This window comes from Drosophila teissieri, chromosome 2R, assembly GCF_016746235.2.
Source record: "Drosophila teissieri strain GT53w chromosome 2R, Prin_Dtei_1.1, whole genome shotgun sequence".
NCBI classification, from domain to species: domain Eukaryota; kingdom Metazoa; phylum Arthropoda; class Insecta; order Diptera; family Drosophilidae; genus Drosophila; species Drosophila teissieri.
Genome location: NC_053030.1, coordinates 5,693,806 through 5,719,291, shown reverse-complemented (window position 1 = coordinate 5,719,291; position 25,486 = coordinate 5,693,806). Strand labels below are relative to the sequence as shown.

The 25,486-nt window shown below is 45.3% G+C and overlaps 9 protein-coding genes across 12 annotated transcripts; 6 read left to right on the top strand and 3 right to left on the bottom strand.

Annotated features, from left to right (window-relative positions):
* Positions 1 to 379: 379 nt before the first annotated feature.
* LOC122613429 (ER membrane protein complex subunit 5) lies at positions 380 to 1,011 on the top strand. Its single transcript, XM_043787608.1, has 3 exons — positions 380 to 547; positions 614 to 666; positions 735 to 1,011. Exons 1-3 carry the CDS (start codon positions 466 to 468, stop codon positions 927 to 929), a joined length of 330 nt encoding a protein of 109 aa, XP_043643543.1. The 5' UTR covers positions 380 to 465; the 3' UTR covers positions 930 to 1,011.
* LOC122613428 lies at positions 961 to 3,072 on the bottom strand. The gene is made up of 3 exons (XM_043787607.1): positions 2,958 to 3,072; positions 2,761 to 2,892; positions 961 to 2,557 (listed from the first exon to the last, which is right to left on the bottom strand). The coding sequence occupies exons 1-3, from the start codon at positions 3,013 to 3,015 to the stop codon at positions 1,071 to 1,073; spliced, it is 1,677 nt and encodes a 558-aa protein (XP_043643542.1). The 5' UTR covers positions 3,016 to 3,072; the 3' UTR covers positions 961 to 1,070.
* Positions 3,073 to 3,622: 550 nt separating this feature from the next.
* On the top strand, positions 3,623 to 5,086 carry LOC122614230. Its single transcript, XM_043788759.1, has one exon. It carries the CDS (start codon positions 3,844 to 3,846, stop codon positions 4,912 to 4,914), a length of 1,071 nt encoding a protein of 356 aa, XP_043644694.1. The 5' UTR covers positions 3,623 to 3,843; the 3' UTR covers positions 4,915 to 5,086.
* A 448-nt stretch (positions 5,087 to 5,534) lies between these two features.
* Positions 5,535 to 6,080, top strand: LOC122614889. The gene has a single exon (XM_043789600.1). It carries the CDS (start codon positions 5,535 to 5,537, stop codon positions 6,078 to 6,080), a length of 546 nt encoding a protein of 181 aa, XP_043645535.1.
* Positions 6,081 to 6,431: 351 nt separating this feature from the next.
* Positions 6,432 to 8,830, bottom strand: LOC122613527 (keratin-associated protein 10-1). The gene is made up of 4 exons (XM_043787740.1): positions 8,665 to 8,830; positions 8,488 to 8,598; positions 6,974 to 7,855; positions 6,432 to 6,819 (listed from the first exon to the last, which is right to left on the bottom strand). The coding sequence occupies exons 1-4, from the start codon at positions 8,741 to 8,743 to the stop codon at positions 6,614 to 6,616; spliced, it is 1,278 nt and encodes a 425-aa protein (XP_043643675.1). The 5' UTR covers positions 8,744 to 8,830; the 3' UTR covers positions 6,432 to 6,613.
* A 675-nt stretch (positions 8,831 to 9,505) lies between these two features.
* LOC122612730 (probable multidrug resistance-associated protein lethal(2)03659) lies at positions 9,506 to 15,763 on the top strand. 2 transcript variants are annotated; one of them, XM_043786539.1, is made up of 10 exons: positions 9,506 to 9,541; positions 10,704 to 10,801; positions 10,869 to 10,954; positions 11,026 to 11,334; positions 11,400 to 11,608; positions 11,665 to 13,247; positions 13,322 to 13,791; positions 13,846 to 14,111; positions 14,169 to 15,098; positions 15,161 to 15,763. In XM_043786539.1, exons 2-10 carry the CDS (start codon positions 10,725 to 10,727, stop codon positions 15,203 to 15,205), a joined length of 3,975 nt encoding a protein of 1,324 aa, XP_043642474.1. In that variant the 5' UTR covers positions 9,506 to 9,541; positions 10,704 to 10,724; the 3' UTR covers positions 15,206 to 15,763. The 2 variants fall into 2 exon arrangements, with proteins under 2 accessions (XP_043642474.1, XP_043642473.1); XM_043786538.1 differs by lacking the exon at positions 9,506 to 9,541 and adding an exon at positions 10,165 to 10,250.
* Positions 15,764 to 16,007: 244 nt separating this feature from the next.
* LOC122612618 (probable multidrug resistance-associated protein lethal(2)03659) lies at positions 16,008 to 21,059 on the top strand. Of its 3 annotated transcripts, none has more exons than XM_043786357.1 (5): positions 16,010 to 16,552; positions 16,768 to 17,022; positions 17,093 to 19,111; positions 19,185 to 20,811; positions 20,865 to 21,059. In XM_043786357.1, the coding sequence occupies exons 1-5, from the start codon at positions 16,485 to 16,487 to the stop codon at positions 20,883 to 20,885; spliced, it is 3,990 nt and encodes a 1,329-aa protein (XP_043642292.1). In that variant the 5' UTR covers positions 16,010 to 16,484; the 3' UTR covers positions 20,886 to 21,059. The 3 variants fall into 3 exon arrangements, with proteins under 3 accessions (XP_043642291.1, XP_043642292.1, XP_043642293.1); XM_043786358.1 differs by lacking the exon at positions 20,865 to 21,059 and having other exon boundaries at positions 16,011 to 16,552; positions 17,093 to 17,246; positions 17,313 to 19,111; positions 19,185 to 20,858; XM_043786356.1 differs by lacking the exon at positions 20,865 to 21,059 and having other exon boundaries at positions 16,008 to 16,552; positions 19,185 to 20,858.
* Positions 21,060 to 21,154: 95 nt separating this feature from the next.
* Positions 21,155 to 22,167, bottom strand: LOC122612619 (60S ribosomal protein L30). The gene is made up of 3 exons (XM_043786359.1): positions 22,080 to 22,167; positions 21,830 to 22,018; positions 21,155 to 21,411 (listed from the first exon to the last, which is right to left on the bottom strand). Exons 2-3 carry the CDS (start codon positions 21,994 to 21,996, stop codon positions 21,243 to 21,245), a joined length of 336 nt encoding a protein of 111 aa, XP_043642294.1. The 5' UTR covers positions 21,997 to 22,018; positions 22,080 to 22,167; the 3' UTR covers positions 21,155 to 21,242.
* A 1,673-nt stretch (positions 22,168 to 23,840) lies between these two features.
* LOC122614327 lies at positions 23,841 to 24,518 on the top strand. The gene has a single exon (XM_043788888.1). The coding sequence runs from the start codon at positions 23,944 to 23,946 to the stop codon at positions 24,289 to 24,291; it is 348 nt and encodes a 115-aa protein (XP_043644823.1). The 5' UTR covers positions 23,841 to 23,943; the 3' UTR covers positions 24,292 to 24,518.
* The last annotated feature ends 968 nt before the right edge of the window (positions 24,519 to 25,486 follow it).

Sequence of the window (25,486 nt, the reverse complement as noted above, 5' to 3'; positions counted from 1 at the left end):
TGACCGTGCACGGAAAAATACCTAAATTACTTGAGCTTTGAAGCGATAGTTAAAAGTAAATAATAAAATACAAATCAGACTATTTAAATTGGGGGTATTAAAATACCTAACTATTATTGAAGTAACGTTTCAAGGAATAAATTCTTTTAATATTTTGGCATATACAAAATATTTATTTATAGCTGATGAACAAACGAGTTTAATTTTCTAGCGGGTATTTCTTCATTAAAATTTGGGTATATATTTTGTATTTCTATATGATTAGCATTAAACTTTGTTTTTCAATTTTAATACTAAAACGATTATTATAATAATAATAATTCAAAGATTTTATATGTACCGACAACCCTAAAATATCGGCCAAAGTTCCATCCCCTGGTGTGCCCGCATTTTTATAGCAATTTAGCAAAATTTTGTAGGAAATTCTTCCGACTGTGATTGTAATTCTTAGTTGTTCAATAAAAAATGGGCAGTAAATTGTTTAACAAACTTTTGCTGATTGCCGGATTTGCCAGCCTGGCGCACGCAGCTTTTTCTGCTGCCCATCGTAAGTTTCCGTCGCTTGTGGTAAATAAACTTTGGACCATTAACCACCATTTGGACCACCCCACAGATCGCACCTATTTGAGGCTGACGGAGCAGGAATGGACTAGCCTTCCATTAGACGTAAGTTTCAGGGCATGCAGAGTGCTTTCATGGTTACTCACGAAAGATTTTCCTTTGACAATCCTTAGATTATCCTGCAGACCGTCATCAGTTTGGTGATTGTGATTTACAACATTATCGAGGTGGTTGGCAACTTTAAGGAGATCCGTGCCACCGTGGACATGCAACAGAAAACTTGGGACACCTTGGGCAACTTTCCCTCGTTCTACTCCTTCAATCACCGTGGTCGTGCCTTGAATCCTGGCTATACGCCACCGGAATAAAAGGCCTTTCTTTTAAGTTCTGTTAGCCCTTTATTTATAGTCTCTGCAAGTTACAATATAGATAACGCTAAAGATCAAGCAATTACAGGGCTGTCATTACTTATATTGAAACATAATTCGACTTTAAGGACTTGATTTCATTCAGGTTCTATCGTAATTCGAAAGATAGCCAGCGCTTAGCAACAACCAAATTCCGTAACCAACATTTGCAATTTTGATGGATATTGCGGCACTCTTGCCTTGTAACAAGGACAATGCCTTGGTCTCCAGATCATAACCAGCTCTTAAGTCCTGGCCAGGACTATTATTGCATGCCTGACTGTGACATGTGCGACAACTGTCGAGATGGTTACTCTTTAAAAGACATTCATAGTATAGCTCGGCATTGGAACGACATCCTCTTACAATTTCTTTACTGTTGATGTCAAAGTACTCCAAGCAGGCCAATTCCTGATGCTCCGGCTCATTCCCTCGAAGAGGACAAGGCAAAGCTGTTTGTCCCCTGGAGATGTCCTCACAGTTCTGCACTCCCCTACACTGATGGCACCAAAGGCGCTCCTCCGGAAATGGGCCCTTGTTGCAGAAACTTCCTTCGCATGGTCGACAACTGGCCACATTTGCGGAAGTACAGCTGAAGTCCGTTTTTTGGCAACCTCTCGCAGTGGTGCCGTTATTATAGGAGACCACCACACATGGTGCTCCTGGCTCAGCGCATTCTTCTATGTATATCTCGCCAGGTCTTTCCCAATTTGCACAGCCTGCTCCAGCTTGCTCCGTGCTGCATTGATAGCACCGGGTGAAATCCTTACTATTACACCCAGCGCCTTCATCGCATTCATAGCACTTGGTGATTTGAGGATTGGTCGGCGGTGCTCCACAGCCCCGTTGAATACTCCAGTTTGAGTACTCACAGGAAAAACAGGAAGAGGCCTCAGCGGAGCTACAAGTGCTATTAGCTATAGAGGTAATATTTGTCCGGCAAAGTTCCTGATCCATGGAGTTGCATGTTAAACACTTCTGCTGCGCAATGCAGCCCGCGTTGCAATGGCCACCGGATCTACACTTATCCAACTGCTCTACATACGGCTCGAGGTCTGAAGGCATTTTAGTAGAGCAGCCTCTGACCACGCGGCTTAATCTTCGGAAGCTAAAGCAGTACTTGTCCTCCTGCTCACCCAAAAGAACATCCTGCTGGCATTCTTCGTATAGGCTCACATTGCACCTGCCGGTGTTGACCTGAAAGAGATCTATCTTGCAGCCTCTGCTGTTTGCTGAATCGCAGGTGGCGCAGACTTGACTCCAAGCACCTTGGTCTGCATTACAGCCATTGATGTCACACAGCTTGGCGGCATTGGACAACGTGTGATTCTGCTCGGAGACACAGCCCCTGTACGCCTCTGAAGAACTTATAACATCCGTGTAGCACTGATCCTCTTCCAAATGATAGCGACAGGGTTTTGGCTTAGCTGCTGGAGCCGTAACGCATTCCTGTCCAGCGCAATGATGACATTTAAGTCGTCCCGGCGGATAGACACCCGCATTGCACAGGTTTGATGAGCAAGTTTTTGAGTAAGCTGCTCCTGCGATGGGGGTTTCTGCTCCACAGCCGCGGTATGTGATGGAGTCCACTAGTTTATGTGTAAGTTATGGTATTAAAAGTTCTGATTTACTAAATATTTTGAGTAACTTGTATGAGGGTTACCCCCACGGTTACAAAACCATCAATGGACTTTACCCATTAAAATTAATGAATTGCAAAAATAGATTCTATAAATTGGCTGACCATCCGTCGATTTAGAATCAATTACAAATCACATTTAGCTGCACTTACCAATGGACATGGCACACGTCAGCTCGGTGGGGCACTCCTTGTAGGGAAGAACTCCCACTTCTCCGAGGGTCTGGGAACATTCCGGCAGGGCAATGGAATCGCAGTGGTAGCAAACAATTGCAAAAGAACGGCCTGTCATTAAAAAACGCCTTCAAAGGTTAACAATGCATTTCCGTGGGAACTTAAGGATATCTCACTTTTCAGGAGGATCAGGAGAAGGAGGAGCAGGCGTTGGAAGCTTGAGTGACGATACATCTTTAGTCCATGCTTTTTGACAGCTCATAAAGAATGTAAGCTAAAATGTGCACCTTTGTTTGCAAAATTGGAATCCATAATCTGTTTATGACTTATCAGACACCAATAACAATGAGTTGATATAGCTGAACTGGTGATAAGGATAAGCTAGAAAAAGACTTAACTTGAAAGTAGTCAGAGAAGTCATATAAAAGCATTAAAAAAAAAAGCTAAACTTCATGAGTAGAAATGTGGAAATTATTTAATAGATTAAAAAAGGATTTCCCGGTGTTTTAATGAAATCCTTTCCATAGTTATCACATCCCAACCACAGTCAATTTAATTCCGGCATATGCATAATGGCCAAAAATGTCATAACCATAATGTGCTCTGTGCCTTGACCCCATTATCGGAGTGTCCCATAGGTTCCATCGAAGGGTTCACATCATCAATAATTCAGAGGCTCGCATTTGTTGCGGGAAAGTCTGGAGCTACTCAAAAGTGTGGGTCAAGGGTCCCGCGACCGCCCCAACGTATCGATTTAGTTTAGAGACCGGATAATTGCGTGACAATCAGCGGATTCGAGTACACATAGCACATGTCCAAGCGGTTTAATGACCATCGACCTCAGTTGCCAGCTAAACAGGCACGGGACAGGTTGGAATCAACAACCTCATCGGTGGCCAGCCCGGAGCAAATATTCATGTTTGCAGAGCTCTTCAAAACGGGGATAAACCGATAACAAAAGATACACCCCTGATAAACACATCCACTCTGCGGGTTCAGTTGAAGATTTATTCCCTGTCCGAGTCATACGCTCCGAGAAGCTACAACCGATCGGTGACCACAATGCGGATGAGACTGCTGGTCATTTGGATTTCCCTAACTGCTCTCCTTCAATGGAGCAGGGCGCAGGAGGACAATATTGAAGAGGTCAGCCTAAGCGGCGGTCTAGCAGGTGAAGACTCAGACAACAAAGAAGATCAGTTACCGGGAGCGGAAGCCAGTGAAAATAACACAGAGTCCCTAGGGCACAGCCAGTTATTTTTGAACACAACACAAGGTCCAACTGATGACCATGAGCCAGAGGACGCTAGTATGGGTACACAGGAAATACCACATAATGGAAGTCAAGTAGGACAAGTAGGCCACCAGTCAGGAGAGGATGAGAAGGCTCCGGAAGCTTCAAGTGCAGGCACTAATCCTGAAACGGATCACAAATTAGAAGGGGACAAGGAAGAGCCAGAAAAGGGTTTCGGGAATTCTGGTGGCTCTCCCATAATTGAAGTTCCTCAAACCGATAAAGTTGATTTAGATCATTCACCTACGGATACTCCGGAATCATCTTCTGAAGTGACTGCCGATACTCGCCCACCAACTTTGTCAGAGAGCGGAGTGGAATCCCAAGCCACCAACAAAACTGAAGCTCCATCACCCGATTACCCGGCTGATGGGCCCCAAGAGGACACCACACTTTCACCACCAGATGAAACCACCTTGGCACCACTCAAGCCAACAGTTCCCGAACCAGAAAAAAAACCTCTGAGCTGCTTCTCCTGCATGTTCTGCAACAAAACGATCACCAATGAAACCAAGTCCCTCTGCGGCCCGATACCCGGAAAGAGGAATGGATGCCGCACCATACTTCTCATTGATCCCAATGTTGTTCCGGGGAAAAAGTATTTCCTGCATCGGGGCTGTGTATCCGAACTAGATATGGAGCTCTCTCGTTATTGTGTTGACAATGAGAAGCTCTGCCCTACGTGCTACGAAGACAATTGTAATGTTCACAATATGACAGAATATGAGGTCACTCCTGGCTCTTCAGCAGTTACCCATTATCTGGAGGTTCCATTCCTCATCTGGAGCATCTGTTTGATTAGCTGGCAGGTGGCTTTTTATCCACCCACGCTATTCTGAGTCAAAATAATTAAAAAGTAAATTGAGATTGAGGTACTTAAAAAGCAGTTGGTATGACTAATATTGAATATCGCAGATTGGATCGGTTGTCTGACTAGATAAGTTTGTTTATCTATGAAATACATAACTCTAATTACAAGGAATTTTTCTGTATGAAACAGTATCTCTTTGCAGCGGACAACGCATTCTTGAATAGTAAAATATAATGTTCTTAATATTCAAATGTATATATAAAATAAAGTATTCAAAGGCGACGCAACGTTCGAATCAGTTTATTGAGTTATTTGTGTTCACTTTAACAAAGCCTTGATTAAAAATGCAAGGTTATCGACAACATAACTAGTACTTACATATGAATATATTACTTGGATAATTATTGTTCGAGCCATTTAATGGAACAGGGATACTGGGATCGGGGCTTAAATTTGGTCCCTTGAGACCACTTCCACAACCATAATATTTAAAGCATATAAAATGGCTCAACAAAACGTAGATTGCAGTTAGCCAGATCATCGAAGCGTGTCTGTAAGCACGGCACAGCAGAGCAGAGCCACAGTTGAATAATTCTAGTATACTAATAGCATTTTTGTTTTATGCGTGAAGAGAGAATTGAATTGAGAATGGGTCTGCTTTCCAAAAATATTATTTTATTTACTCTACTGTTATGCCTTGAAGTTCATGGAGTTTACCAGGAGCAATCAAGTATCAATCTACCCAGTGAAGTGTACACCATGAGCTCAGCACACACCACTAGAATGCAGGAAACTTCGGCCCCTGTCGAGGGAACATCAACCGTTTTTCCGCCAATAAGATGCCTTAGTTGTAGATACTGCTCTCCCAACGAGGGTAAAACTAGAACTGAGAAGGGAAAAAAGATGTGTCCCATAGTATTGGGCGAAGTGAACGGATGCGTATCTATGTTCTTCCACTTCCCCAACAACGCTGGAGGACCAGATGGCTATATGGAGAGAAGTTGCATTTCCGACATGGACGAATTTTCGTTGGCACACTGTGCGAAACATGAAAAACTCTGCGAGAAGTGCTTCGATGATGATTGCAATTATGTGGAAATAGACCAACATGGATTGGTCACGAATGCAGGCTCGCGAATAATGTTCTCAAGTCTAATGATCTTCTGTTTAACCGGATGGCTTTTCAGGAGTTAAAAATGCACCGTTGTTTTATTATAAGCATTTTCAACCTAATAATGGCACATTGGGAACCTAAATGATGTAATTCGGCGATGTCACCATGCCGACTAAAATGTTACATTTTGTTAAGTGAGTCATCTAGAATGCAAAAGTTTAACTTTAACTTGCGATATTACCAACTTGCTCTATTGCACCTTAATCAACTTTTTTGACCTAACTGTCTTTTTTTTTGTTGCAATAAATATATACATATATGTATATACCAAGGATATTATTATTTGTACTACGGTTGATAAGGCGTTGTGATTATTTGGTTATGTATTCTGCAGCCAGTTTAAGCACATAACATGAACATAATTACTAAACTCCCGGAAAGAAACATTGTTTTATTAAGATGATTTATTTTGGATTATACAAGTATTCTTAAAATGCTTCAGCTCCTATAATTAAGTTATGTCTTTTAGTCTGTTTGTTATAGTTTACACTACTCATAGACCCAGGCACCTGGTAATTTGGTTAGATCAGCCAACTATATGTAGGTAGCAGGATTACAGGGCACTCCGTAGTGCGATCACTAGACCCATTAGCAGACCAACCAAGCCCACCTGCCCGAGTGTGCCTGCTCCATTAAAGGTATGCTTGTTACAGAGGCTCTCCGTACACATGATGCACTGGTAGGCCTCCACTTTGGCATCGCACTGGTACTGCATCAGGTGACTAGCATTGGTAAAACATCCTCGTACTCCAAGTTCATCTAGGGGAAAATGTTGATGGGTTATCAGTATAATCAGTAGTATTTTCTTAGGCATTATAATAATATAATTTGGGAGTACGCCTATAAATTTCCAAATAAAATCTTTGAAAACTATAGCATTGACTCGCTATTCTTAGATTTGGTACCAACTTACTCCAGACTCCGCTGAAGCACGTTCCATTGGGGCAGCTGACCGCAGGCAGCGTGGCCGGATCACTGGCCGACCAGCAGCCGGAAACCTCATTCGAGATGCATTCAATGCACTTGATCTCGCTAGCAGCCACATTGCAGGCATTTTCGGAGCAAGAAGTGCACGAATTGGTTGTGGAGCACCCAGCCTCCAAGGTGTTCAAGCACCCTCGGCTTACATTGGTTCCCGAAGTCATGGTATAACATCCGACTGTCTGGTTGTATTGGGCCTCTCCGCAGGACTTCGCATCGGTTGCAAACTGTAGAGGCGCACACTTCTCGCAAATGATACAGGAACCGGCATCCCGTTGGTACGCCAGACTATTGCAAAAGTCGGAGTTGCAGACGAGGCAACTGGGATCACTGCTGTCAGCCGCACAGTTCACGTTGGTGGTGGCTGATGTGCAACCACGGGTCATGTTGCTTGTAGAGGTTCCCGTGGTGAAGCACCCGGCATCGATTTGACTACATCCCGCGACCGACGTACTTGTGACAGCATTGCATTCCGCTCCCGAACAAGTATAGCATTGCCGACGATTTTTGGGGTATAATCCCACATTGCACAGGGATTCCGTGCATGAGGAGCACGTGGATTCCGTTCCAGCAGCACAGGAAACGCCACATTGGCGGGTCACCGTCTTGTTGTCATTCAACTGATTCACGCAGACCTGGCCAATGTCGCACAGCGTATTATATTCCGTATTAGTCACGTTGGTCGTGGCGCAATCCTCTAATCCGAGGCACTCCTGGCACACCAAATTCGTGTTGCATTTCTCTGTTGTGCAGGACGAGCAGGATGGTGAGGTGCACGGAGTTCCATTTTCCAGGCAGCCCCGAGTTAAATTTCCTTTTGGGATATAGAAAATCAATAACTGAATGCCAAGAAAAAAGGTTTAGAGAAAAACTTCTTATGGTTCCTTATATCCTTACTAGAAATAGTTCACATAAGGAACCTTAACAAGTATTTCTCTGAACCTTCGAGATTTCGCCTAGAGTGCAGACTCTAGTGACGCCTACGCTGAGCAAGTTTGATTTAGAATATTGCCACTTAGAAGCCCACACTTTTGAAAAGTGTTTAGTTTTAGTATATGTCTTGGCACTTTCCACCGATATTTCGACAGAAGTTTGAAATTTCTTCCCTAAACTCCAACTAGCTGACGAAGGGGTATCTGATAGACGAGGGACTCTACTATAGCGTTGTCTATCGTCTTAAATCTAATCATACACAATATTCAAATCTAAGACAACAAAACGTTAAAGCGAGGTGGCAGAGTATCAGCCGAATGAGTCACTACATCATAAACCTTTTCGTTCCGCACGAAATTAGAAAAGTGCTATGGAAGTACAGGAAAAGCAAGGATCAATAGCTATCAATAACAGAGATAATCGCTTATCACCTTCGGCTGCACTGAACGATAAGAGGGCCACTACCATTGTCTAAGAATATTAAATAGTCGCTCATGAGTCAGACAAACTCACCCGCTGAAAATTGAGTATAGCACTGAGTTTCGCAGGGTATAGTGTTTTCTGTAGATGGACTCAATAAACAGCTTCCAGATTCAGTTATCAATGAGTTGCACGAATAGCACTCTGCAATAGCAATAATGAATACAAGTAAATTATTTGAACAACGTATACAAAAACGGGGCAACTTACGCAAAGTGGCCAAAGTTCTGTCCGGCTGGGTGACGATGAGTGCTGCTATCACAATAATACATAGGTTGTATTCCCTCATGGCTCTCGTTTGTTCTCTTTCTTACTCCTTACTTCTTAACTGAAATGTCGAACTGGCTGGATCGACCACCGTTGGTTAACTGGCTCCCCCACTGTTTGTCCATAGTTTTTACCCCTATTCGCATAATCAATTTCACCTGAACTTCACCAAGCTCTCCGCATGCAGCGCTTATCTGTTCTACATATGTATGTATGTTTGTATATGTATATATAACCGGAGCAAGTCTATTCTCTTTTGGCTGATAACTTCAATGGCCAGGTGTGAATATAAGTGTAGGCGTGTATATCGCTGTTCACATGCGATGATAGTTACCACAAGCCTGCATTTGCTTTGGAGCTTTTGGAAAAGTTGAAAAATTAACCCATGCTGCCAAGTTCTTGCATTACTTCATCGTTGCCAAAATAGTGTTTCGAAATCTTCGGCAGATCATTGCACACAATTATAATAAAAAATATGATATAATATATTATTTAAAATATAGTGCCTCTGGCTGTATGCTGCTGTATGATATAGTTGTCCGATTCCGATCAAGTTAAAATCGAAGTTAAATGTGGTCAAAAAACTGATGTATACCGAATTAGAACACTTTATGATCAGAAACATTGAATCCGATTTTCCCTATAGCAGCTACACATATAAGATATAGTGGCCCGTTCCGACTTATATACTACCGGTACCTGATCTTGCCAAAGTGTATACTTCCTTATGGTCGAACATGTGAAGTCAATACACCCTCTGCAAAGGGCAAAAAGCTAAAAAGTGTGGGAGTGATAAGTCCAGTGAGTCCAGCTGTTACAGGTACAACTGGTTTCTATTGCTTTGTGTGACTTTAGCTCCATTAATCAAACAAATGTAATTATGATCTAATTATGAATCTAACAAGAGAGATCGTGATTGTCAATTTCCTCGTCTATCGGATACTCAGATTGATAGCCAGACTCAGCTGGTGAAACTGAGCAAGAATAAATAGTCATAGAGGACACTTCCTTGCACTTCTTACATACTTTTCAAATAATATAGTACCCCTTTAACTCTGTGAGTAACGTATAATGCTTCATTACCAAATAACGAAATGATTTATTCTGTTCTTGGAAATAAGTGGGCATTAATCTTATGCCTTGTTACAATCATAAACAATGTACCTTAGCTACAAGTCCTTTATATTTAGGTCCCTTAAATCTTATCAAAGTATCCTTAAGTATCCAAAGTACAAACAGTATCCTTGTTTTGTAAGACGGTGCTTAGTTGTATATCCCTAAGACATATCTTTTAACGGCTTTTTGTAACCAGACTGGTAGTCAACACAAAGTCTTTATCTTAACAATATGCTCAAAAATATAACAGAAATCTAATCTGGGTAATCTGCCGAAAAGTTGGCACCGAGAGCCAATGGTGTAGCACCCACTCAGTCCCTTAAAGATCTTTTCTGTGTGCGGACGTATTTCTGTTTAACCAGATTCCGGGCACCACGATTTAATAAATTATTTCGTTTGAAAGCATATTATAGGTAGAATTATACGGTTTCGAGCCTCGAAAATATAAACATTTTTGCATTGTCGGTCTGACCATGTCCGTATGTTCGTCTGTCCGTATGACAGTCCGTCCCCATATTAACAAAACCTTAAATACTTGGTAAGAACTCCCTTGCCGACCACCAAAAATTGCTTCTTAAGCATTATATTATTGTAGAAGTTTTTATTAGCTTAAGAATACGGCCTTAGTTACGTCAGAGTCGTGAGGAATAATTGTCGCTTTTTACTTGCTCCTCAGCATCCCCCATTCACATCTATTATCTAATACCTGGTACGTCTGATAGTCACTGAAAGTCACTCGACTATGGCATTCTGTCCTGTCTTAGACAAGCTGCTATATAGCTAATTCATAAATGATTAGAAAATCACTAATTAGATCGAATGAGAGCGAATTTATTACTTACTGTTTGAATTAATTCATAAAATAGTAATCATAGCCGGTTTGTAAAATGCAGTCCTTGAAGAATGAAGATCTTCCCAAGAATCCTCGCGAACGATCGAATATTTTTTCTGCGCTTTGCTTTTGGTAAGAGAGTGCATACGTGTAAGGTCCAACTATATTTAAACTGTGTCAATTTGTTTTAATAATTCAGGTATACCATTCCCACTTTTATTAAGGGGCGCAAGGTCACATTGGAAGTGAAAGACCTTTTCAGGGTCTTGAAAGAGCATAAAGCCGGTAAGTGTTTCCAGATTCAAGCTATAATATTTCAAATTTGTATACATCCTCATTTCCTTTTTTCGGAAAAGAGACGCTCGGCAACAAGTTATGCACTTCCTGGCAGAAAGAACTGGAGGCCTACGAGAAAAACGCCAGTTTGCTAAGAGTTCTCTTTGGTGTATTCGGCCAGTACTTCGTTCTCCTCGGAGTGGTTCTTCTCTTCCTGGAGGCTCTACTAACGGTGCAGCCCATTTTTCTCATGGAGCTTATATCTAGCTTTTCCCATTCCAGTCCGAAATCAAATGGAATGGCATATGCCTACGCGGGTGGAGTGATTTTGGGCTCTGCCCTCAAAGTGATTCTTATGAACCCGTACTCATTCGCCGTCACTCACCTGGGTCTGTTCCTCACCTTTCCGAGTTGCACTGAGCTTCAGGAAAATGATTTTTTTATCTATCTGCAGGCCTTAAGATTCGAGTGGGTGTGAGCAGCATGATCTACCGGAAAGGCCTTCGATTGACCAAAACAGAACTGGGCGAAATATCTACCGGACATATAATGAATTTAATTTCCAATGACCTCGGCAGAATGGACACCTTCCTTCAATTCACTCACTATCTTTGGTTGGCACCACTACAAACGCTATTGGTGACCTATTTTATGTACCAAGCAGTGAGTTCCCAGAATATCACACCGGATAATAATTTAAACTTATAATTTGTTCATAGATAGGAATCGCTGCAGTGTTTGGCATGACATTCATGCTGCTCTTCATACCCCTCCAAATGTATTTGGGCAACAAGATCTCGGAGCTGCGACTGAAGACCGCTCTCCGGACGGACAAACGGATGCGGATTATGACTGAGATTATTGCTGGTATCCAGGTGATTAAAATGTACGCCTGGGAGCTTCCGTTTGAAAAATTGGTAGCCCATGCCCGCCACAAGGAGGTCAATGCCATCCGGCACGTGGCCTTTGCGAAATGCCTCCTTTTCTCCTTCAACAGATTCCTCACTCCAGTATCCATATTTCTCAGTTTGGTGGGATATGTGCTTTTGGGCAGGTTCCTTACAGCGGAAGTAGCTTTTCTCATCACAGCCTATTACAATGTTGTACGCACCAACATGACAGTATATTTTTCGCTGGGCATGACGCAAACTGCAGAAACCCTCGTTTCCATCAAGCGGGTTCAGACGTTTTTGCTATCCGGAGAGGTAGAAGCGCCGGGTGAAAAGGTAGTTGCCAACGGAGCTGAGGATGTTCTTCAGGAGGCTAGCGAAAAACTCCTAGAGATGCCCATGCTAATAGGTACTCCCGAGAAACCTCAACACCATTCGGAAGATCGCATATCCATAAGTGAACTCACAGCCAAGTGGGTCACGAGTGGGTCACCCGATTACACGCTCAGTGGGGTAAACCTGCAGGTCTCCGCTGGCACATTGCTCGCCATTGTGGGTCACACTGGCTCCGGAAAATCGAGCCTGATACAAGCCATTTTGGGGGAACTGCGTGCCGAATCGGGAGAGATCGAGGTAACTGGATCGATATCATATGCCGCCCAAGAGCCGTGGCTTTTTTCCGGAACTGTGCGTCAGAATATTCTCTTCGGTCAGCCAATGGATCGCCGGCGATACGATTTGGTGGTGAGGAAATGCGCTCTGGAACGAGACTTTGAGCTACTTCCCTTAAAGGATAAAACCATATTGGCAGACCGCGGAGCCTCGCTCTCGGGTGGCCAAAAGGCGAGAATCAGCTTGGCAAGATCTGTTTACCGGGATGCTTCCATCTACCTGCTGGATGATCCTCTGAGTGCGGTGGACTCCAATGTGGCCCGTCGACTCTTCGAAGATTGCTTACGTGGATATCTGCGAGACAAGACTGTCATACTGGTCACCAATCAGTTGCAGTTCCTGCAGCAGGCCGATCAGATTGTGATCATGGAGAAGGGCCAGGTGAGGGCTGTGGGAACGTATGAGTCGCTTCACAAATCGGGTGTAGACTTTGGCAGCGTACTGGTGGATCCTGTTGATCACAATGAGCCGGCGGAGGACCGCTCAATAATCTCCAGCGTGACTGACCAACGGCGCAGCAGTGTGAAATCTGTGCTCTCCAATGCGGAGTCCTGCCCAGAGGATCTACAGGAGGAACAAGTGATTAACCTTGACCGGCAACATGTGGATCGCAACGGCTTAGGAGTATACATCGATTATTTTAGGGCAGGCGGCGGATTTCTCTCCTTTTCAGTGATAATGAGCTTTTTCGTGTGCTCCCAGGGCCTAGCCTCTCTTGGAGATTACTTTCTGTCCCCCTGGTAAGGAGTCGATTACTTTAACGCTTTTGAACGTTTTTGAACTTATGTAAAATTCGTAAAACTTATGCTTTCAGGGTCTCAGGAAATGATATCAAGGTTGCCCATAACGACACAACATATTCTAGGGATGTGGATATCGAAGTGCACGCTGCATACATATTTATGTTGATTACAGTGCTATCCATTATTGTGACCATTAAACGATCCTTTCTGTTCTTTAACTTGGCGATGAAGGCCTCTACCCAGTTGCATAACTCAATGTTTCGAGGGATGTCTAGAGCTTCTATGTATTTTTTCAACACGAATCCTGCGGGAGGTATCCTTAATCGTTTCTCCAAGGACATGGGTCAAGTAGATGAGATGCTGCCCTCCATTATGATGACCGTCATCCAAGAGTTTCTCCTGATTAGCGGCAATATTATTGTCATATCCATTGTCAATCCCCTCTTTCTCATTCCCGCCCTGGCTTTTGGAGTAGTTATCTACTACCTCCGCTCTTTCTATCTCAAAACTTCGAGGGACGTAAAACGCTTGGAGGCCAGTAGTAAGTACTTATTAACTAATTGCCACTAGGAAACCCATTCTTACCTTTCGACAGCTCGATCTCCGGTTTACTCCCACTTTGCTTCTTCTCTGACTGGTCTTACCACCATTCGTGCATTTGGGGCCGGGAGCATTTTGGAGGCGGAGTTTGATAGCTACCAAGATATGCACAGTTCCGCCTCCTACATGTTCATTAGCACCTCGCGTGCCTTCGCCTATTGGATGGATACATTCTGTGTGCTCTATATAGTGATTGTCACGCTGGCCTTCTTCATCTTTCCGCCGTCTAGTGCTGCCGATGTTGGTCTGGCTATAACCCAGGTATACGATCGGAAGCACATTATGTCTCGTTTATAATATAATCTGCATATATTCCAGGCCATGGGCCTGACGAGCACGGTTCAATGGGCTGTCCGCCAGTCGACAGAGTTGGAAAACACAATGATTTCCGTGGAGCGGGTGATTGATTACGAAGAAATTGAGCCAGAGGGAGCACTGGAGGCCCCGACTGACGAGAAACCACCCGAATCTTGGCCAGAGCACGGAAGAATAGAATTTGACCACCTAAGTCTGCGTTACAAGCCCCATGAGAAAACGGAAAGCGTTCTAAAATCCCTCAGTTTTGTGATAAAACCCAAGGAAAAAGTTGGCATAGTGGGACGAACAGGAGCGGGTAAATCCTCGCTGATTAACGCTCTTTTCCGCCTGTCCTACAACGATGGATCTGTGCTCATAGACGATAGGGACACCAGTGATATGGGTCTGCATGACCTTCGGAGCAAGATCTCAATCATACCACAGGAGCCAGTTCTGTTCTCCGGCACAGTGCGACACAACCTGGATCCCTTTGATGAGTATAGCGATGAAAGGTTGTGGTGCGCGCTGGAGGAGGTGGAGCTCAAGGATGTGGTGTCCAGTGTGGCCACTGGCCTGGAGACGAAAATCACCGAAGGTGGCTCCAACTTCAGCGTAGGTCAGCGCCAATTGGTCTGCTTGGCAAGGGCTATTCTGCGGGACAACAGAATACTTGTGATGGACGAGGCCACGGCCAATGTGGATCCCCAGACGGACGCTCTAATCCAAGCCACCATTCGAAACAAGTTCAGGGAGTGCACCGTCCTTACCGTAGCGCATAGATTGCACACCATCATGGACTCGGACAGGGTACTGGTGATGGATGCCGGAAGAGTTGTGGAATTTGCGACGCCCTTTGAGCTCCTAACTGCGAAAGACACCAATGTCTTCCACGATTTGGTCAAGCAAACTGGGCAGGCCACATACGACGCTCTCCTTAAGATTTCTCAACGGGTAAGATCTCAACGGGTTCATCTGTAAGGAATTCATATATATTTATAAAATATGCATTTCAGGCCTTCGAAAATTGTGAAAAACCCAGCCCAAGGCTTCCCTCTTGACGAGCCGAAAGTGCTTTGAAATAATTATTGTGTGAAAAGTTTAATCTCACTTAAGTTTTTAGACGTTCAGCTAAGAAAAGGATCATAAAATGCTCTGGAGTATATATTAGAAAAATATTAAAAAGAACCCTAATATTTCGCTCTTCGCTGCAATATTAGAATATGTTAGAAAAATTACATTGATTAGATATATATGTATGTATATACATAATACGTGTTATCACATCTGACAGGCGCGATAAGTTCAAGTGAAGTACTTGTAGACTAATGAGGTTTCCTCATTTAATAATACGATGAAAAAGTTGTCTACTGAATTTCCGTTTGTGGTGGGGCAAGCCTAAAAAACCAATAATTTGAAATTGAAAATAATTTATTATGCTAAACATCAGGAGAATTGGTAAAATAATTGTTCGCATTGAATCGATACTAGTTATCTTATAACTGAAAAGTGCAACCTTTGTCCATATTATATTATTAAAATTCCTAGATAGTAGTATTTGATACCTACACTGATACAAACATATGTACATAAAAAGATAATCAAACAATTAAATTACACTTTATTACACATCTGAAGTCTTTTTCGGTGGGAACACCACCCTGATTTTTCAAAAAGGTGTATAGTTAGCAAGCTGCTAAATTGATTACCTAGACTTTCAAATAATATTAATAATATTATCAGTTATTATTAAAAATTTAACGCATATAAAAGTTTACATAACTGTATTGACTTGCATTAGTTTCTCTTAGTACAATTTTTGCAATAGTACAGGACAGTGTAAAAGGGCTATGACAGGATGGGAATGAATTAGAAAGCCGCTCTTTATCTTATCTTTGAGTGGTCCACTCTAATGCTCTGAAGGCTGAAGTGACCATGTAAGTAAGCACACACACACGCACGGCCCTTGCGTCAGCCGGTCGAACAGCTGATTCGGCGGCGCTCGACGAGCGTTTGATTTGGCATCGAAGCGCTTGCTACTCGCGACCATTGAACAGAATGATTGGAAAAGCGGGGCGTCGTGGACGGCTCAAGTGATTTGTTGTGTTTGGCGATTCGGCCGAGTGGAAAGTTTTCCGCTATCAATTGTTCCGTGTTCCGCATATTGCGAAATTGCGATCCAGCATCTGTCGGTTTTTGTTTGTCTTTTTTGTCTTTTGCTGCTGAATACGAATACATACGTTGCATGCTCTCGAGTGATGAAATGCTGATAAATAAGAACTGAATTCCGCGTCTATTGTTTATGAGAGCTTGTGAAATTGCCAGCGCATTTACATAATCATGCAGGCCAGTAAACTTCCGACCAATCCCCGCGAGTCGGCAGGTATCTTATCCTCGCTTATGTTCTGGTACGCACACGTTTCATCCTACCGCTAAGAAGTGTCTCCTTTGACCACTTTTGTACGTACATCGGTACATATGTACTCACCCATGTACCTTTCAACTGCCACTTAGAAGTGTCATCCGAAGACAACCGTTATCGGATACCACATACTGTTCGTAGCATAACTCCCATTTACCCGCCGTTGCGAAATCAATTTACGCAATTACTCTTCTATTCCAGCTTTGCCCTGCCCATTCTTTTCAAGGGTCGCAAGCAGACGCTCCAGCCCACGGATCTGTACAAAACGCTGGATGAGCATGGAGCGGAGAGCCTGGGCGATGAGTTCTTCCGGGCATGGGAGGACGAAGTGGCTCGGTGCCGGCGGAAGGGTGATTCCAGCCCTGAACCAAGTGTCCTGCGGGTCATCGGACGCGTCTTCGGCTGGAGGCTCATTTTTTCCGGTATTACAATCGCCGCCTTGGAACTGGGAACCAGGTAAGAGCCGTGGACTTTACGTGTCAACATGTCACTGATAATTTATTCGGATTAATTTGCTTTATTACAGGGCCACAGTGCCGCTTCTTCTGGCCGGACTCATATCGGAGTTCAGTGAGCACGGAAATGGCCATAGCTACTATGCCCAGATCTACGCAGTGCTCCTTATAGCCTGTATCTTGGCCAGCGTTCTTCTCACGCACCCATACATGATGGGAATGATGGTAATGGCTCTAACTTTATGCTTGAGTAAACTTAAATATAATTTGGTTATTTCTAAATTCTTGCAGCACTTGGCCATGAAAATGCGAGTGGCAGTAAGTAGCGCCATATACCGCAAGGCCCTGCGTCTCAGTCGCACATCGCTGGGGGGTACCACAACCGGACAGGTGGTTAACTTGCTCTCTAACGATCTCAACCGCTTCGATCGGTGTCTTATCCATTTCCATTTCCTCTGGCTGGGCCCATTAGAGTTGTTGATCGCCTCCTACTTCCTGTACGAACAGATCGGAATCGCTTCCTTTTACGGGATCAGCATCCTAGTACTGTATCTACCACTGCAAACCTATTTAAGCCGAGTAACTTCAAAGCTGCGCCTGCAGACGGCCCTACGCACGGATCAGCGAGTGCGCATGATGAACGAAATCATCTCGGGCATTCAGGTAATCAAGATGTATACCTGGGAGCGTCCGTTCGGGAAACTGATAGGGCAGATGCGGCGCAGCGAGATGAGCTCCATTCGCAAGATGAACCTCTTGCGCGGCATCCTGCTCTCCTTTGAGATAACTCTAGGTCGCATAGCTATCTTTGTGAGCCTTCTGGGATTCGTCCTAGGCGGAGGCAAACTGACGGCAGAGCGCGCCTTCTGCGTCACTGCCTTCTACAACATCCTTAGGCGTACTGTCAGCAAGTTCTTTCCGAGTGGAATGTCGCAGTTTGCTGAACTTCTGGTATCAATGCGACGTATAACTAATTTTATGATGCGGGAGGAAGCAAATATAATAGATATGTCGGAGCGAAAGGACGATCAAGCCGAAGAGGAACAACATTTGCTAAAAGAAGTGGAGAAGAGGTCTTACCCGGCTCGGATTGGCACGGAACCAGATACCTTGGTGGAAATTAAAGCTTTAAGAGCGCGCTGGAGCCAGGAGCAACATGAGCCGGTGTTAAACAACGTCAACATGTCGCTGCGCCGTGGCCAACTTGTAGCTGTGATTGGACCCGTGGGATCGGGTAAATCAAGCCTTGTTCAGGCTATCCTAGGAGAGCTACCTCCTGAATCAGGATCGGTACAAGTCTCGGGCAAGTATTCCTACGCCTCCCAGGAGCCCTGGCTTTTTAATGCATCTGTTCGCGACAACATTCTGTTTGGCTTGCCCATGGACAAGCAGCGCTATCGAACTGTCCTCAAGCGGTGTGCCCTAGAGCGGGACTTGGAGTTGTTGCACGGTGATGGAACCTTCGTGGGTGAGCGCGGAGCTTCACTGTCCGGTGGGCAGCGAGCGAGAATATGTTTGGCTAGAGCTGTGTACCGCAGGGCGGATGTATACCTTTTAGACGATCCCCTCAGCGCAGTGGACACCCATGTGGGTAGGCACCTGTTCGACGAATGCATGCGCGGCTTCCTAGGCAAAGAGCTGGTGATACTTGTCACCCACCAGTTGCAGTTTCTGGAGGACGCCGATCTGATTGTAATCATGGACAAGGGTCACGTCTCGGCATGCGGAACCTATGAGGAGATGCTGAAGAGCGGACAGGACTTTGCCCAGCTTTTGGTGGAAAGTACTCAGAACAGCGGCGGAGGTGATGAGACCATAACGTCAACGAAAATTTCCCGTCAGAGTAGCTCTCTAAGCTCTAAAAGTTCAAATGGAAGCTCATCCTCGTTAGAATCCATGGTCGAAAAGGAAAAACCAAAACCAAGTGCGCCAACGGTGCAGGAGTCCCGCAGTGGTGGTCAAATCGGCTTGTCCATGTACAAGAAATACTTTGGTGCAGGCTGCGGCGTCCTCGTTTTCGCGGTGCTGATAATGCTGTGTTTTGGCACTCAGCTCCTGGCGTCTGGCGGAGATTATTTTCTCTCCTACTGGTAAGTGCTACAGGAATCTGCAAATATTTATATATATTTAACTCGTTTATTGAACTCGTTTTATCGTTAATAGGGTTAAAAACACCGCCTCTTCGTCAACGGTGGATATCTACTACTTCACTGCCATTAATGTGGGACTGGTTATTTGTGCTTTGCTCCGAACGCTGCTTTTCTTTAACATCACCATGCACTCCTCCACCGAGCTGCACAACACTATGTTCCAGGGCTTGTCTCGCACGGCTTTGTATTTTTTCCACACCAATCCCTCCGGCCGGATCCTCAATCGTTTCGCCAATGACCTGGGTCAGGTGGATGAGGTGATGCCCGCCGTCATGTTGGATTGCATACAGATCTTTCTCACCCTGACGGGCATCATCTGCGTGCTGTGCGTGACCAACCCGTGGTACTTGATCAACACATTTGCAATGATATTAGCATTTTACTACTGGCGCAATTTTTACCTAAAGACGTCGAGGGATGTAAAGCGCCTGGAGGCGGTGGCTCGGTCGCCGATGTACTCGCACTTCAGTTCCACTCTTGTTGGACTTCCCACTATCCGGGCGATGGGCGCCCAACGAACTCTGACGGGCCAGTATGACAACTACCAGGATCTGCACAGCTCCGGCTACTACACTTTTGTTTCTACCAGTCGTGCCTTCGGTTATTACCTTGATTTGTTTTGCGTGGCATACGTGATATCGGTGATACTGCACAACTTCTTTAACCCGCCTCTACACAATGCTGGCCAGATAGGCCTGGCAATTACCCAAGCATTGAGTATGACGGGAATGGTGCAGTGGGGCATGCGTCAATCCGCAGAGCTGGAGAATGCAATGACCTCAGTGGAGCGAGTCTTGGAGTACCAAGATCTTGAGCCTGAAGGGGATTTCAACTCGCCTGCGGATAAGCAACCTCCAAAGAGTTGGCCCGAGGAGGGAAAACTGAAGACCAAGGATTTGAGTCTGAGATATGAGCCCGATCCCAATGCCGCTAGTGTGCTGAAGCGGCTGAACTTCACGATACAGGCGATGGAGAAAGTGGGCATCGTAGGACGCACAGGTGCGGGAAAGTCCTCCATTATCAATGCACTTTTCAGACTGTCCTACAACGATGGAGCAATAATCATCGACAATCTGGACACAAAGGTTATGGGTCTGCACGATTTACGCAGCAAGATCTCCATTATTCCACAAGAACCCGTCCTGTTCTCCGGGACAATGCGATACAACTTGGATCCCTTCGAGCAGTATCCCGATGATAAGCTTTGGAAGGCTCTTGAGGACGTTCACCTCAAGGAGGAAGTTTCAGAGTTGCCCACGGGTCTGCAGAGCATCATATCTGAGGGCGGGACCAACTTTAGCGTAGGCCAACGGCAGTTGGTCTGCTTGGCAAGGGCCATCCTGCGCGAAAACAGAATTCTCGTTATGGACGAGGCTACGGCAAATGTGGATCCTCAGACGGACGCCCTGATTCAGGCCACCATTCGAAACAAATTCAAGGACTGCACAGTACTTACGATAGCCCATCGTCTAAATACCATCATGGACTCCGACAAAGTTTTGGTGATGGATGCTGGTGAAGTCGTCGAGTTCGGTTCTCCATATGAGCTGTTGACCCAGTCAGAGGCTAAAGTATTCCATGGAATGGTTATGCAAACGGGAAAGGCCAGTTTTGATCATCTACTTAAAGTTGCCGAAAATGTAAGCACTAAGTCGAAACAAATGTAAATATTTAACTTTTCTTGATTTTTTAGGCCAAACAAAACCATATTTGAAACCAATATCTACCATATTAATGTGTTAGTCTACGTAATGTAATTGGGCTGAATTGTTAATGGATGTGGAATTTTGATGTCCTGGATAATGATTGTAAAATACAAATCGTTTGTACTTAAAGGAGTAAGAAAAATGGCAATGTGTTCTTTTAAATAAAATGATACTTAAATTAATTGTTGGAAATCCTTCTGTCTGGGCCGTGCAATAATCACGGAATATTCCAGCTTTTGAAGATGGAATAATTAATCCCAACATTGATCTCCGTGAATTTACCAAAATAATAGTGCTTTTATTTTAAACTTTATCTCTGCTCATACAAAACTTTATTGTGTCGTCTTGTTCGATTAAAAATAAGTTTAGGCCGTCTCCAGCGAGCGGATGATGTCCGAATCTCCAGGATCGGTGATGGACAGAGTGCACACGCGGAAGTATTTACCGCAGGCGGTGCCCAGCTCAATGTTGGTGCCGCTGTAATGCTGGACTTCAGTCTTGGCCAGCATGGCGTAGTACTCGATCTCCGACTTCCTGCAATGGGAAAAACGGATGTCAGTACCGAAAAACATGCGTACGATGAAGATGAACCATTGGTTTGAGAGTCAGAAAGAGTCTCTAGTATAATAAGGATTCGTCAAGGCATTCGGAATCAATAGGATCATCATAATTTAGTCAACTAAAGCAATTTTAAGCAGGCTCCTTACCCCAAGTGATGTGCAGGCCCGTTGTTGGTGGAACCATTTGGAGGCGCCGCAGATTAAAGCGAACCAGTCCGAAGCTTGAGATTGATTGATCGTACTACTCCATAGTTTCCATCAACTACTCCGCCGCTCGGAATCATACTTCTCAGTCAGCTTTAAGGGCAGACTCCATATGGTTCCATCAAAAACGTGGCCACTTGGGCGCAGTGGGAACCCACTCCTCTGTAGCACACTCATGGGCATCTCACCTCAGGGCGGGGGTGTTGCTGGCGATGAGCACCAGTTTGGCCTTGCCCTGGCGCAGGGTCTTCAGGGTCTGTTTGTAGCCCAGGCAGTACTTGCCGGACTTCATCACCAGAGCCAAACGGGCATTGGTGCTCTCCAACGCCTTCTTTTGCTTCTTAGGGGCCACCATGTTGATAGTTTGGGTTAAAGCACTGCAAGCAATAGAAGTTCGTTAGTCCAATGATTTTATGCAAGCGGATGAGAAACACCCACCTTCGTCGGCTGACAATGGCAAAAAGAAAGAGGAAGAACAGCCGGAAATGGGTAGCACGTTTCTGTTGGTGTGACCGGCGCGGTGATGCTAAATAATACCATTGATCCATACCAAAATATACCACACACGCCATAGAAGTACCATTTAGTGAGTGCACAATCCACAATTAGCGTGGTCTCTTACCAAAATTAGCTGCTAGCCGATACAACCCCTAACTGGAAGAGATTGGCAACGCGGTTTTCGACCTCGAATATTTGAAGATGCCAACCTTCTTGAAGATTATGGGTGGGCGTGAAATTTGAAATGTTAAACATCGTAATAATGCGTAAAGCAAAATTGTAAATTAAGTACTATAGACACGTATCTATTAAAGCTTACATTTCGCAAATACTTATTTATTTATCGATGCCAAACCTATATGTTCAATTTCACCATTTTTGAAGTACATAGATAGAGCCGCGTGGTAGCCAACCTCTTAAAGTTTTGTATTAACAATCTATTCCTGACAGAGCTTAAAACACTTAACAGTTGGTGTGGGTATCCACAACCGCGTGTTTGGAGGAGATTCAGTTGCTCTGTGAGTGAACAACCCTGGATCGCCGTGTCAAGCTTTTACGCCGAATTATTGAATAAATAGTTCCGCACGGCGAACGGGTCCGCAACGCCAAATGAATTACACAACATGGATTTGGGGGCTCCGAAGAGGGCGGGACGGAGCATTCGCATTCGCATCCGCATCCACACCGGCACCCGGAGTCAGAGTCAGAGTCAGTCGCAGACGGCGACCGGCACGTGACGACACCACAACCCAATCCCAGCCCATGACCCACAGTCATAAAGTTGCCTGTTAGGGAATCCTGAGCTCATCATCATCGGCTCGTTGCGTTCGTGCGCACTCGACTCGCTTCCAGACAATCTGTGGCCTGGCCCGGCTTATGAATGATGCACAGGCTGCTGGCCGGGCAGGAGTGAACTTTTCAGTTTCAGTTCGGGACTTCAACGCTTCGATTGTCGGGCTGTAATTCAACGCCATTTACGTGGCCCACCCCACTCCGCCCTCGTCGTCAGCAGCCGTGGCCGCATGCTGGCAGGAATGATTGCCGCCTGCCCACCGTGGGTGGTGGCGCCTCGACTGGGCTCGCTACTTCTTCCACCTCCAGTTTCTCATCACTTCCATTCCCCTGGCGACGCGTGCTGCAGCACAAATAAGGTCCAACCTTTGACATGGAGTCCGGAAATTCTTTCACTAGCCGGCTAGCTAGATGGTTGTATGCTGGGATGCTGGGATGTCCTTCCCAATAGCCACGGGGCAGATCTGCACTCTCCCCGCGAAATTAACTCCAAGTCGCTATGAAATGAAGTTGCGAAATGCCCATTGATTTGCGGGGCTGCTAGTTCCCCATGGTAAAGGACTCAATTACAGGATTGACTTAAATCATTTCCCTGTGGTATCTAATGCGTTATGAAGCATTCGCAAGGCATTCAGTTTTTTAAGGGCAATGTTATGTGTAGCTCGAACGCCAGGATTAATACTTTGACCAATTTGCTTGATAGCCAACTACTGCAATATTTTTCAAAAAATAAAATATGAATCTATTCGTTACAGCCAACAAATTAAATTCTTAGTGATTGCCAAATCCCTCAGTTTAGTCAAGCGAAACATTTTTTTATTTTCACTTTATCACTAGTTGGGACCTTAAAGATTCTGGGAACAGTTAGATAACCAACTTCTAACCACATCTTTGAAACAGAGATCAAAGCGTCTGTGTGTTTGCTTTAAGTCACCCACATCCGGACCCAAATAATTCAGCCCCTGCCCCCTCAGTTGGCCCAAGTAGGGTTCCACTTCCGCTCTTGGAAGCCATGGCGTCAAACACTGTGCAGACGACCTTCGATCGGCTGGTTCAACTGCCCGGCGTGACGGGGGCAATCCTGATCGATGGCGGTGGAGTTCCGGTGCGGACCAATTTGCCTGCGGATGTGACCCAAATATACGCCGATCGGATGAGGCCGCTGGTGATCCTGGCCCGCTCCATGGTGCATGATTTGGAGAACGGGGATGAACTGACCTACGTGCGGCTGCGCACCCGCCGCCAGGAGACGATGGTGGCCACCGGGCACGAGCATACGATCATCCTTATCCAGGACAACCGTGTGCTAGACGAGTCCCGGAGGAACAGTGTCGCTTCCCGGCGGTCCTCGGCGCTCTAAGGGATTCGAGTCCAGTAGGCAGGCAGCACTGGGTGTCGTAAGCAAGCTGCACCAGCGGGGAACGACCATGTCCTGGGTGAGAAGTCCTTGCACGGACGAGCTCACAAATCCAAAGTACAGAACTGAAATTGTGAGCCGGGCATTGCTGTGCTGGAAAGGCACGCAAAATAAAATCCACATACAGGCGGGGTAAATTGTGTTTGCGTACCCTTGTTGGGAGTCCTGTTGGCTTGGGGCAAAGGTTATGCGCCTCCGAACTGTAGTTAATATCAGTTAGTAATATTCAAAATATATATTCATATTTGTTTTTACATAAAAATAAATGAAATAGAGTATACTAACTGTTTTGGAAGCTTTTACTTTGCGATAACTACATACACAGCATATCCGACAATGAGATAATAGATCTTCAGATATATGGGTTGAATTTGAAAACCGATGATCGTACGTGAATCTGATGGCTTACCACTTGGCATAGCCGGATTGGGTATTTATGGATTCGGTCTGCGGGGAAGTTCCTCCCCCAGCTTTCCCCTGAGTTCGTTTCGATTGCTGGCAACAACCGGCTGCCGTCACGCCATCAAGCATTCATGCCAACAGCAACAGCAACAACAGAAGGGGCTGGAGTGGGCGGAAGCGGGCGGGGGACGTGAAGGAGGACCCGCAGAGCAGCCTGTCGCCTGCACACTTACACACACTCATGTGCACGCACACACCCTCAGCCAGGCACACTTACACAGCAACACGCCGGGCTTTACACGCCTCCGCACGCGTCACACGAAAGCACGAAACCAATTTAAGCACCCACATTCTCTCACCCAATTAGTCGCACACAGTTCACTCACACCCAGCCACAGCCATATCCACACCCACAGCCTTATCCACACCCACAGCCACATCCACATCCCCATCCACATCCACATCCTCGTCCACATCATGCCATGACCTCCTCCTACTCGTTCGTCCCGCCCACGCACACTCTGTCGAGCTGGTTGTCGTCCTCGTCCTCGTTCTCGTCCACGTCCTCGAGTCGAGTCGAGTCGAGTCGAGCAGAGTCGAGTTGAGTTGAGTCGAGTCGTTATCCTCGCGTGCGCACGCTGCATACTTTCTGGCTGAGCTCGACTGCTGGGTGTCGTTGGGTATATCGGTAGTCTTGATGGGGTGTCATACACATCCCATCTAAGCCATACGGATC